This window comes from Schistocerca gregaria, chromosome X (assembly GCF_023897955.1).
Source record: "Schistocerca gregaria isolate iqSchGreg1 chromosome X, iqSchGreg1.2, whole genome shotgun sequence".
NCBI lineage: Eukaryota > Metazoa > Arthropoda > Insecta > Orthoptera > Acrididae > Schistocerca > Schistocerca gregaria.
Window position 1 is genome coordinate 559,483,893 of NC_064931.1, and position 13,914 is coordinate 559,497,806.

At 36.6% G+C, this 13,914-nt stretch overlaps 1 protein-coding gene across 1 annotated transcript in view; it reads left to right on the plus strand.

The window, feature by feature from the left end:
• LOC126298812 (ankyrin repeat domain-containing protein 16-like) overlaps positions 1–13,390 on the plus strand; it is a 105,078-nt gene extending 91,688 nt beyond the window's left edge. Inside the window, exon 7 of the mRNA XM_049990277.1 lies at positions 11,807–13,390. Coding sequence (XP_049846234.1) covers positions 11,807–11,838 — 32 coding nt within the window. The 3' untranslated portion in view covers positions 11,839–13,390. The remainder of the gene's footprint in view (positions 1–11,806) is intronic.
• The last annotated feature ends 524 nt before the right edge of the window (positions 13,391–13,914 follow it).

The window sequence follows — 13,914 nt, forward strand, 5'->3', positions numbered from 1 at the left end:
AATTTGGTGTCTTGAAAATGTCTTAGACCTGATAGGAAGTTAAGTAAAAAATTATTTAAAATTCATATATTTCCATTCTGCCAATGGAAGGGTGGAGCACCATCCAAAAGTTAATACTACTGTTGTGAGAAATACGCATTGCTAGGATAAGGCATTTGACTTCTGAAATTTTCCTGGTGCATTTCTTCTTCTAATAATTTCCGGGTATGCAGCCGGATTCTGTCAACATTCTGCCACAGTATTTCAGCCCAGAGACGTCCGGACATCATCAGGTGAGTACACAACTACTGAAGAGCCCAGGTGCAGTCGCGGTATTTATGCTGAATCTCGTGCATGCGAAATGTACTGGCATCCTACAGCGCATGTGTCGGGTGTTGACATGTTCTCTACCTGAACAAGTTATCAAGAGATTGAGACCACACAATGCAGTACCACTAAAGACTCTATGGTCTTCCCAAGATACACAAGGATGGTGCCCCACTACAATTAATAGTGAGTAATATTGGTGCTGCGACCTATTGTACAGCAAAGTATCTGGCATCGCTACTAAAGCCGTACGTGGGTAAGTGTTGCCACCATATACGTAATTCTGGGGATTTTGTCAGTCACTTGAAGGAAGTTAAGCTTAGCAGCTCGGATTTATTAGTCAACTTTGATGTTTTCTCACTTTTTACCAAAGTGCCTTTAATGGAAACGTTACATCTTAGTGGTAACTTATTCAGTGCAGAACGACGGCCTTATTTGAACATATACTCTCCTCAACGTACTTTTTATCCAATGATGAATTCTTTGAACAAACAGACGGCGTCGCCATGGGGAACCCTTTGTCCCCTGTGGGAGCTAATCTCTTTATGGAGGACTTTGAGGAGAAAGCACTTGAGTCTCCTGTTTCAAAGCCTACAGTCTTCTGGTGGTACATAGATGATACTTTTGTTTTATGGCCTCTTGGCAGACAGGAACTGGAGACATTCTTTCATCACTTAAACTCATTACATGAGAACATCAAATTCATGATGGAGATTGAAAAAGATGGCACTTTACCATTTCTAGACATGCTAGTATGCTATAAAAATGTTAGGTCATTAGGACATTCTGTGTACAGGAAACCAACTCACGCAGATCTGTACCTCCAGGTGTCAAGCTGCCATCACCCAGCACAAACAGCCGGTGTTCTCAATACCTTAATACATCGAGAGCATGTAATATCGGATGATGGAAACCTCCACACAGAATTAGAACACTTGGAGAAGGTTTTTAAAGAGAATGTGTACACTTCACGCCAAATAAGGAAGGCCATGCGCAACTATCATAACAAGAAGCAACGCACTGAGGATGCTGATGACGACTATAAATCAACTGCGTTCCTTCCGTACGCCGGGAATGTGTCGTCGAAAATAGGCAGATTACTGAAGAAAAATGAAATCGAGGTTATCTTCTGTCCACCAGCAAAGAACCGGGCCCTAATTGGATCTGTTAAAGACGATTTACAACTGAAGAAAGCAGGCGTCTACAAAATTCCCTGTGAATGTGGCTCTGCATATATTGGCCAGACGACAATAACTGTCCATGAACGATGTACAGAACATGAAAGATACACCCGTCTGCGGCAACCATCAAAATCGGCAGTAGCAGAGCACTGTATTTCTTTGGGACATTCAATGGAATGGAATAGAACGAAACTTTTAGCTCCGATTTCCGGATTTTGGGATTCCGTAATCAAAGAATCAGTGGAACTATGTCCAGCTTTCAGCTGGATAAAAATGGGAATCCTGTTATTAAAATTATACAATCACAGCAGAATAAACAGCGTCATTCGATACTCAATGACTAGATGATCTTTTACTTTCACCACTGCAGGTAGCACATACAACTCGGCTTTGCCGCGCATGTCAACACTTGACGCATGCGCTGTAGGATGCCAGTACATTTCGTGTGCGCGAGATTCGGCATAAATACCGCGACTGCACCTGGGCTCTTCAGTAGTTTTGTACTGACCTGATGATGGCCAGACGTCTCTGGGCCGAAATATCGTGGTATAATGTCTACGGGATCCGGCTGCATACCCGGAAATTATTAGAAGAAGGATAAGACATACTTGGCTAATTAAAAGGTTTGAGCATTGCTTGCTGTGACAACTAACTCCATAGATCAAGTTTACTTTGAGGTATGCCTTCAATAATTTACAGTACATAATGTATAAAATACCTACATTTTCAGTTAGTTTCTAAATCTAACTTTAGGTTGAAACTATTTTTAGAAACACAGAAATGCTAGGAAAATATTAATTTATGAAGAATGATGCTAAAATGAACCAAATCAACAGAACTTTATGAAGATAAGTTTCTGAGGAAAAGTATCTAATTCATTGCATCAACATCGGTAGTGTGAAAAGGCTTTTTAAAACCCCAGTTTTACTGCAAGGAAACAATTGTGAATTAAAGATATTACCACATAGCATCCAAAGTAATAGTTCTTGCAACATCTATAATAATGCAAAAAAGATTGATGCCAATAGATGTGATCTTGTACTTGGAGAGTCCACTGCATTTTACTGAATGCCCAACTGCACTAGAAAGCCAATAAGGAATCTCAGCAATGCATCTGTCTATTGACAGTGCCAAAACTTGAGAGTTGAGTGCCACTCAACACACCATAATAACAACAGAAGACTCTGGATTTTAAATGCATTTATACTCTGCAATATCTTAACGACTGTGTGAAATATTTGTATCACTAAGTGCAACTCAATGAGACTTGGTGTTCTGGAGAGGAGGGAAAATGGGCAGGAGGGAGGGGGAAAGGATAGTTCCATTTGAAAGAAAATGTTTGAAGACACTGCATTCGTTCTTAGTTTGGCTCCTGTGTTACTATTATTGTATAATCTTTTTGTGATTGTTTGTTTAAAGATCACAAACATTTTTAACATGCAAAGGTATCATTGAGTGAAAGATGGATTAGTGCTGGAACTTAAGAGCTACAGGAGATTTAAGAAACTTCATGAACATTGTGAAAGTAAATTTTTAATTGTTCAGTTGTGTATTCCATGAGGAATTGTCAGTATTCAGGAATATGACAGGAGCAATCATTGAAAGCAAAACAGGCTGGTCAGTCTAGTAACCATGGCCTCGAAAATGCGTACCTTAAGAGCGATGAGCACTTCTTCATATTCGATACTGTGCAACAAATCTACCAAATCTTGCCGTAGAGGTGTCGTATATGTGACTGTAGGCTTTCCCAGTGTGAACTATTGATGAAGGTTTCTCGGGTCTCCAGCCGGGTGGTAACGCTGATATCTCACAACGTTTTGGGAAGTGTCATACTACCCATCTTCTGACGAAGTGTCGAGATTCTTGGAGAGATTCGTGAGATATCAACGCTACCATACGGCTGGAGACCCAAGAAACCTTCATCAACTAAGAAATCTCGTCTACTGCAAGCTCTTTGTTACCCAGTTTTGCAGAGGTGGTAGTATGGACCAAAACAAGAAAGAAAAAAAAATCCAATAAACATGGGGTCTCAAGTGCACACCTTAAGAGCTGTGAATACTTGTTCTTCTTCACTACTGTGACAACATCTCTCCTGGTCAACAAGTCCTCCTAGCTTTTAAGTTATTCATTTTAGAGTCCATGTTTACTAGACAATTTTTTTTTGTTTTGGTCCATACTATCTGCTCCCAAAATATGGAAAGCAAAGAGCTTACTATAGAAGTGATTTGTTTCACAATGTAGAAGTTTAAGGGCTCATAGCTCTTTCATAGAGGCCATGTTTACTAGGTATTTTTTATGTTGCTGAGCAACAATCATACAATATTCTTTAAGTGAACACACTACCATTTGACTGTCTTGTTTTTTATTTAATTACGACCTAGGTTTCGGCCTTTTATGCCATTTTCAAGTGATTGAGTTAATGACATTAATATATATATATATATATATATATATATATATATATATATATATATATATATATATATATATATATTGTAGGACATCAAGCTCAAGTGATTGAGCTGATGTCATTAACATATGTTGTAGGACATCAAGCTCAAAATTGGTTTTAAATTAAGAAAAATATTGGCTCCCGATGAAATGCCAGATGTAAAATCATTGGGAGTAAAATAGTGAAAGCACGCCATATTTAGTAAAAACAGGTATATAAAAGATGGTTCATACCAAGTAAACATGCTTTTACTAAATATGATGTGCTCCCACTATTATTTGTTGATATTTTTCGATGATGATTTTACATCTTACATTGTGTGCGGAACCAATATTTTTCTTAATTCACGGTCAATTTTGAGCTTGATATCCTACAATGTATGTTAATGACATCAACTCAATCAATTGAAAATGGCATAAAATGCCGAAACCTAGGTCGTAATTAAATAAACAACAATACAGTCAAATGGCGGTGTGTTCATTTAAAAAATTGACATTCGTGCTTTGAATGATTGCTTGTGTCATATCCCTTAGTACTGACCATTCATCTTGGGATACGCTGCATACTTCTTTTTTATAATTACAGGTGTTTGTGCTCATGACATGAATGAAAAATATAACACATTCATGAACAATGTCAGTACCATGTTTGAAAACTGTTTTCCTCTAAAAGTTACTCAAATTAAACAGAAGTCTATAATAAAACCATGGATCACACAAGGAATAAAGATTTCCTGTAAGACAAAAAGGAAAATGTATCTGTCGACCAAGAATAGCTCCAGTGCTGATGATTTAGCTAAATACAAGGAATACTGTAAAATATTAAAAAAAGTAATTCAGGCATCTAAACAAATACACTACGAGAAGAAGATAGCAATGTCAGGGAACAAAATAAAAACAATATGGGATATAGTGAAAGAGGAGACTGGTAGAACCAGAAAGGAACAGGAGCAAATAGCACTAAGGGTAGATGACAGATTAGTAACCGATGGGCATAGTGTGGTAAATCTATTTAACAAGTACTTTATATCCATTACTGATAGAATGGGATTGTCAGGATCAGTAAATAATGCCCTTGAATATCTGAAACTAGCCTTTACAAATGGCTGTAGGAACATGAATATGTCACTCACATCACCAAAAGAAATAACTTCCATAATAAAATATTTAAAAACAAAGCATTCTAGTGGTTACGATGAAATATCAACAAAGTTAATTAAGGCATGTTCTTGTGAGTTTAGTACAATTCTAAGTTACTTGCGTAACCAGTCAATTATAACTGGGACATTTCCTGACTGGCTGAAATATGCAGATGTTAAGCCTCTATTCAAGAAAGGGGATAAAGAGATGCCATCAAACTACAGACCAATTTCACTTTTGCCAGCATTCTCAAAAATTTTAGAAAAAGTAATCTACAGGCAGCTTCTCAACCATCTGACCACAAATAACATATTATCAAGAACACAGTTTGGATTTCTGAACGGTTCTGATATCGAAAAGGCTATTTACACCTACAGTGAAAATGTACTCAATTCATTAAATAACAAGTTACAAGCAGTAGGTATTTTCTGTTATTTGTCAAAGGCATTCGATTTTGTAAACCACAACATCCTTTTAAATAAATTAGAATTCTATGGTGTCACGGGCAGTACTGCAAAATGGTTCAAGTCATACCTCGCTAACAGGAAACAAAGGGTGTCAGTGCAAGGGACTAGTGAACTAAGTCATCAGTCATCATCAGAAGGGGAAGAATTTACATGTGGTGTCCCACAAGGATCCATCTTAGGGCCATTGCTTTTTCTTGTGTACATTAATGATCTCTCATCAGTTACACTGCCAGAAGCGGAGTTCGTTTTGTTTGCAGATGACACAAGTATTGCAATAAATAGTATGTCGAGTGTAGTTCTAGAAAGATCTGCTAATGATATTTTCATGGATATTAATAAATGGTTTAAAGCCAACTCACTGACACTAAACTTCGAAAAGACTCACTATATGCAATTCAGAACCTGTAAGAGCTTTCCACCCAGCACATGCATAAAGTACGAAGAAGAGCAGATAGAAGAGGTTGACAGTCTTAAATTCCTGGGATTACAACTTGATAATAAATTCAGTTGGGAGGAGCACACCACAGAACTGCAGAAACGCCTTAACAAATCTGTATTTGCAATTCGAGTGTTAGCAGACATAGGCGACATAAAAGTGAAAAAGCTTGCATACTTTGCCTACTTTCATTCCATAATGTCATATGGTATAATATTTTGGGGGAACTCTTCAAGTCAAACAAAAGTTTTCAGAGTCCAAAAGCGTGTAATACGTATTATTTGTGGAGTAAACTCACGGACGTCTTGTAGAAACCTCCTCAAAGAACTGGGTATACTAACTACTGCCTCTCAGTATATTTACTCCTTAATGAAATTTGTCCTAAATAATATATCTCTTTTTCCAACAAACAGCTCAGTTCATACATACAATACCAGGAACAAAAATGATCTGCACAAGGACTTAAAAGCACTTACTTTAGTTCAAAAAGGGGTCCACTACTCAGGAACACTCATCTTCAATAATTTGCCAGCAAACATAAAAAATTTAGTTACAAATAGAGATCAGTTTAAAAGGAGCCTGAAACACTTACTAGTGGCCAACTCCTTCTACTCCATTGACGAATTTTTTAATAGAAACAAATGATGTGTTGTATATATTTATACTATTAGTTCCACATCCACGAGGATCTCCTCAACACGGATCTATGGAACGAAAACTAATCTAATCTAATCTAATCCATGTGAACCAAGTCTGCTGTTTTTATTTTTTGTTGGTTCATACTGAATTTTTGCGGCTGTTATAAGTGGAATATCAACAGGCCTCCTCCTCCTACTCCTACTCCTACTCCTACTCCTAGAGATGGGTCGTTCGCAAACTAATGGATCTAAAGGAACAGTTCACCAGGATGAACGAAAGGAGCGAGGAATGAATTCTAAGGAAAGGTCTTTCATAATTCACTTCGGTCGCAGCTTTCTTCTTATAGTTTCTGGGAATGGGAAACAGTCGGTCTCATTCCCGCTATGGCATGTCGGCCGGTCTCGTACCAGCCTCAGTCCCATTCCCGTCTGTCTCGGTCTTGGTCTCCCTCAGCCGGTCTCGTCTTTCTTTGTGTGACCACTCACAGTTCCACTGCCGACTGCTCCTAGTTAGTTCAGTAGCGAGTTGTTGTTCATCTCGTTAACTGTGCATGCCTATTCTAGATCTGTTTCAAACCTTTCTTGGAATCTGGACTGTGGTTCTTTTCATATTCTATTCAGCGTCCATGACTGGTAATTAAATTTATTTTATAATTACATAAATTACATAAAAATTATGTGGTATGTCATACATACATCTTTTCAGGTAACAAAAGAGCATATTGGCGTACTTCAATAAACAGCAGAAGATATACTTATAAATGGCAAGTTTTTTTGTTATTACACATGCAAAGGAAGTCGCCACAGCACACAGGAGTGGCCATTTTCTGTCTTTTTTTTTATCCATGGTAAAACAGCATGTTCATTGTTATGGAAGGCAGACCAACTTACAACCGTATGAAGCCTGCACTCCATAATAGAGCGTCTGGTGTCACATTTTGTAAAGAGAATACAATAACTTCTACAATATTATTTCAGTGGTACAGGGTGGCGAACGAAAAATCAGCCCCGAGTACTAGACTGCATTAGTTTACTTGTTATTTATTTCTGCCTAATTATTACACACTTATCTATTCTGATTGTAGCAGTCAACAAATTGCACGTAATTGGCAAGCAGTCTGCATTAAGGGCCAGTTTTTCATGTGCCACCTTATATTATTTCACTGTGATCAGCCACATAATGCTACAGTTGGCTAAACGAGAGGTTTTGCAGAGTCATGAAAATTACTTCTACAAGTGTGTGAGAATTCTGTAATGAATAAAAACTTTGTATTCCAGAGGGGAGACAAGTGCCCTCTCTTGGCGCCTTCCATCTTCAGTTTCATAAGAACCAAATACCATGCACAAATGAACGGTGAATGAGTATATATGAATGGTTCCCAAAAAAGAGCGATCACCAGTGAACTAGTTCCCAAGGTGAACGAGTTTGCCCATCTCTAACTCCTCCTAATCCTACTACTACTGTTCCTCTCCTTCATCAGCACCTGCACAACTGTACATGTTTTGATAGAATGTTGTAGTTATATTCAGAATGCTGTTTCTTCCTGTCTGAGGAACACAATTGACATATCACAGACATCCCACCCATTCCCTTCCTGAAGCTTCCTGGGAAGTATATGTGTTTATTGCTGGTAGTATGGACAGTAATTCTTGTGAAGTAGTTTTTTTTTTTGTGCTGGAAAGAGTAGATTAGCAGTTGTTAGCTCACTACTAAGATAATGAGTGGACATCAGTTAGTTGCAGTATGATGAACATAGAGGGGTGGTAGGTAAAATTTCAACTGGTTATAAATCACATACTGAAGAAGTATGTTCAGAGTAAGTAGATTAAGACTGGAAAAGGCACACAGTGGTTCAAAAAGAAAATTTAGGAACTTCTGAGGAAACAGACATTATTGCACACTCTGTTCAAAAAATAACGCAAAAATGTCAACTGTCAAAAGGTAGTATAAAATCATGTGTCTGTAAAAAGATTAATGTACGAAGTTTACAACAATTTCCATGTCATAAGTTAGTGAAACATCTTGGAAAATTCTGGTTTTACATAAAATTGATAAGTGAGTCGCAGGCTTTTACCCAGTCATTCATAAACCAGCCTGGTGTGGCACTAGAAGGCAGTAAGAAGAAAGAAGAAGAAGAAGCAGTAGTTTTATATTTTACATTAAAAAAAAATCTTTCACACAGGAGGATAGTATGGACATACTACTGTTTGACCACTGCACAAACTCCCCTATTGATGATATATAAATAGGCATCCTTGGCACTGAAAAGCAGCTGAAAGAGTTGAAGACAATGAAGTTTACAGACCCAGATGGTATCCCAATAGCCCCCTTACTTAGCTTGCATTTATCGTGCATCCTTTGCCTGGTGCAAAGCTCCAAGTGACTGGGAAAAGTGCTGGTGAGTCCCATGTAAAAGAAGTGTACAATCCTTAACATCTGTTTGCTGCAGAGTTCATGAGAGTATTCTGAGTTTGAATATAGTGCATTACCTCGAGAGAGAAAAGCCTCTAACGACAAATAAACACCAATTGAGAAAGTATTGCTTATCCAAAAGTTAACTTGATATTTTCTCACATGATATCCTGCAAACCATGGATGGAGCTCAACAGACAGCTTCCATATTTGTAAGTTCCTGGAAAGCTCGTGGCACAGTGTCACGCTGTAGACTGTTAATAAAGGTCTGCACATAAAGGATAGGTTCTCATATATGTGAGTGGCTCAAAGACTTGTTAAGTAATGGAACCCAGTATTTTGTCCTGGGTTATGAGTGGTCATTGGGGACAAAGATAAAATAGGAATGCCCTTTGGAAGTGTGATAGTACCAATCTTGTCTTCTGTATATGTAAACGATCTGATGGATAGGGTAAGCAGCAATCTGTAACTGTTTGCTGATGAAACTATAGTGTATGAAACCTGCTGTCACCCACATACATCTCATCAGAGCACCACAAATGCCAGAGAAGAGAAATCGGAGCTCATAAGGAAGCATATAGATTGTCGTTTTTGCCTTGCTCCATTTGGGAATGAAACGGGATGGAAATGGCTAGTAATGATACAAGGTACCCTCTGCCATTCTTCGTATGGTGGCCTACAGAGTATGTTTGTAGACATAGATGCAAAAGCTGTGTTGTGCTTGGAGAGCATTTTAATGAGCTATACTGCTCTACTGCTTTTCTCACTCCATGAGTATTCTACTTATGTATGTAGTTTCTTATAGTTCATTTAGTAACTTTATCATCTCTCATATACAACTTTGTTGTTTACAATTTAGCTTCTTGAATAATTTTCTGTAGAATTTTATCAAACTGACCACATAAGTGCTACATGTCAAGTTTTGTTGATTGTAATTATTGAAATCTTTTCTGTAGTTCTGTGTGGTGTTCTTCCTGGCCATTCCTTTGATCTACAGTGGGAGATTTGCTTCACATAAAAGATTTCATTGTGTATAGTAATGTTTTCCCAAATTCACTTCAGTTATTTGTCTTCTGCCCAACAAGCTTCATTTTCTTTTCTGCAACAGCTACTTTTTCTGTTGACTATGTAATGACTTCTTCGTATGTTCAACAGACCAACTACCCAAAGTATATGTACTTCAGTAACAGATGTATGCTGATGACACAAGAATACTGATGAATGGTGCAAATACACCAGGAGAATAAAGAAAAAGGCTTACAACTGTTTCACAAAAAACAACTTAACCTTTAATCTTACAAAGACTCATATTACTCAGTTTCAAATGAAAATGACTTAAAAGAGAGCAAAATAAAGCTCAATGGGCACACATTGAATGATGCTCCATGTGTAAAGTTCCTAGGCATCCAGATCCGTAATAAACTAAGGTGGCACCAGCACATGGATAAGATAACTGAAAAATTTAGGATGCAATATGAGTGTTAAAATCCATTTTCTTCATAGTCATCTTAACTTCTTCCATGAAAATCTTGGAGATGTTAGTAACGAATGTGGAGAAAGGCCTCATCAAGATATCAAAGAAATAGTATCATATTATCAAGACAGGATGAAGGATGCTGCCTGACTACTTTTGCTTTCTAAAAAGAGATACGTGGTCAACAGCATAGAAGAAAATCTTGAAGACAAAATTTCAATATGAAGAGGAAGCAGTATGGTACTGGAAAAGTGCAGTGTCTCTGTAAGACTTGGAATATGTTGGACCTAAATTGTGATTAGGTTTTATGAATAAATGAGGGCAGTTTGATTCTGTTTAATGGCTACAATTTTAAACTATTTAGACATTACTAGTATAGCTGTAAGTGTCTTTATTACTACATTAAAATATCTTAATATTGTATAAATATGACAGTACTTTGTAGCATTATTACAGTTTTTTCATATGTGAAAGCCCAAATCTGACTTCACATTCTTCAACAGAGGCCAGCAATGAATGAAAATTACCCTTCACAATTAAAAGAATTGAACAAAAATTTAATTTTGCAGCCCTGTCCGTGTTTTTAATGCTAAGTTTGCATTTATTTATTTATTTTACATCTGTCACAGACGGGTGCTTAGAATTTTCATCAAGACCAAAGGTATTTGTTTTGATAATTTGTTGTATTGAGATCAGATTTTGCTACAGTTGTAAAGATTTCATTGTAGCACTCAGGTATTTCAGTTGGGACCTACAATAACCTTTCCTTCAAGGATTATTTTTCAAACTTCATGGATACAGAATTTAACAACTACTACCGATGTAGTAACTGACTGTTCGGCCTTTGTATTATTTTTATGATTTAAAATTATCCTTCTATTTTTTTTGCATTGACAACTCTTTTAACTATAATTTTATGAAGTCTACAAAATTCAATACAATCATAATGTCTACTATATTTTTGTTACCTGTGCAGCTGCATTTTTCTTACACTGGAACTCTTAATGCTGTGGATGATCCACTTTACTTTATTTGTCACTTGATTGCCCCAAGTTCTAACTGGAAGTGTTTTATTCAAGATATTAAAAAAAACTATTTAGGAGTTTATCAAAAATTTCATTACTTGGGATCACAAATCCATCCTACCATATTATGGTGTTATTAAACACCTCAGTTTTTTTATATGCTGAAAAAACACTTCCGTGTTTAAAATATACTTGTTTGATTTTATTATTGTCTTTTTAAGCATCTTTTGAAGAAGAAACAGTAGTATGTATATAATATTTTTCTTCTCTTACAGTATTGGATTACAGTGCAGCTCCCGTCACCTAGCTCAACGGATAATAGTGACGAAATCGTGAACTGTTGCACCAATACAATGAGACTAGTTCATTGGCAAAAGTTTCATATGAAGTAGACCAGTATTTGTTGCGACCAGTCACAGGCAGGATTTTTTGGACGCAGTCATGACACGAACTACAGCTATCACTTGGTACAATCCCTCCATTCATAACTGGTTAAAACTTTGGTCTTTCTGAACCATTTCAATTTTGCACTATTGAACCAGTAAATAATACACAATGTGGTGTCCAGTACAACAACAATGCAAATGTTGAAATGAGGCTTAAATTCTTGCTTCAGAGTAAAACCCCAGTAATGATAAAAGCTGATGTTTTCCAAAACACAACTTCTTCCACAGCTCCTGAATTACTGCTTTGATACCTTTTAGGTACAGGGGATATTCTCTCGCTTCCTTATTTCACATCTTCATATTTTGTGTTCTTGAGCGGGTACAGTTGAAATACTAGTGGCTGTGATGGTATTTAAGAAATTTTCTTGATAAGTTGTGGTCTCCTGAAGATATACAGACAGTTTTCTGAGATTATGTTAGACTTTATTAATGTAGTTCTCTCTCATCAAAACCTCTTCTTGAAAAGATGTTTCTAATTCTTCAAGTTCCTCGTATTTTCTTTAGATGACCTGAATTTCTTATCACGCACAATTTTTCTCTCAGAATCTTCTGAAGGTTTTCTGTCCAGTGCTTTCATGAAGGAAAGAGTCCTTGACATCTTATTGTGATATTCTCTGAAGAATGTAGCCTTTCTTAACTGCAGTGCCTTTTATTGGACATGGCTCTCTCTTTTCTGGTTACTGAAGTGTCCTGTAGTTTTAACTCTGTTTGTTCTCTAAGACATGGTAAAGTTCTGCCACCTCTTTTGCAATCTTTAACGTCTCTTTCTTGAGTGTAGACCCCTTCTCTTTAAGACTGTTGTTTCACACTAAGTTCTAGTGAGAGCCTCGCATAAAGGTACTATGGCATACAATCACATTAAAAATTAATGTGTTCTTTACTTAATTTATCTTCCTCATGTACTCAACAACTCAGACATTTGAAAATCTCTATTTCCTTATTGTGTTATTTAGAAATAATGTGTTGAATGTACTATTCAGTTTCTTCCTTAACCACATCTCCTCACTGTACAACACCCTCTGCATTAAAACTGCATTCTTCACACAGCCTCTTAAGATGTTTGAATATGGTTCCATTAGAAATGACTCCCACTAGGTAATCTGCCTCCATATTAATCAAAATCCCCAAACTACAAAGAAACTTAAACAATTCTCTCTTTTTTTGAAAATAATGTTGTTTACTTAAAATCAGTGAGTGTGGTAGCAAATATGGCCCTTATAATGTTACATTACTTTCAGTTATACTGGTGTCTTTTTCTCTTTCATAATTATACGCATACATATTTTACTACATAAGCAGAGCTCTATTACAATTACCAATGATTGCATTAATGTTTGTGAGTGATTGATACAGTTGGTTTCTTGATTAAAACTTGTAATGTGGTCTCAATAAATCATCATGGTTCTTATCTTGTGATACTGTTTGGTATTCTGGAAATAAAAACCTGAGGTATAATTGTGAGACATTTGATGCAAAAAAGAGAATGAAGTTTGCACAGGAGTAAAGGAAAAATACAATATTAAAACAATGCATGTGCAGTAAAATAAGTGTGATTAAATTTGCTAATATTAAAGTAAATTAAAAAACTCCCAAATCCTGACTTTTTTCCTCAAATTGAAGGTTGGTTTGAACATCACAGTGCTTCATTAGATGGTGTCCTATTGGAGAGTATATGCCCTTACTTTCCTCTAACCCAAGACCCTAACATCACAAATTGTCCCCAATCCACATGACTGACTGGGTGAACTCACTCATGATGACTATTGGCGAACACTATTTGCTTTAAGGTAGCTAGCTCTTTTTGTCTCATTAAGCTGACATTTACAGATTATTTATGGAAAGAAAACAGAGAAAATAATAATACCAAAACTACAAAAGATCATCTGAAGAATAATTTTGGCGTGACAAAATACAGTAGTAAATTATTGGACATAATC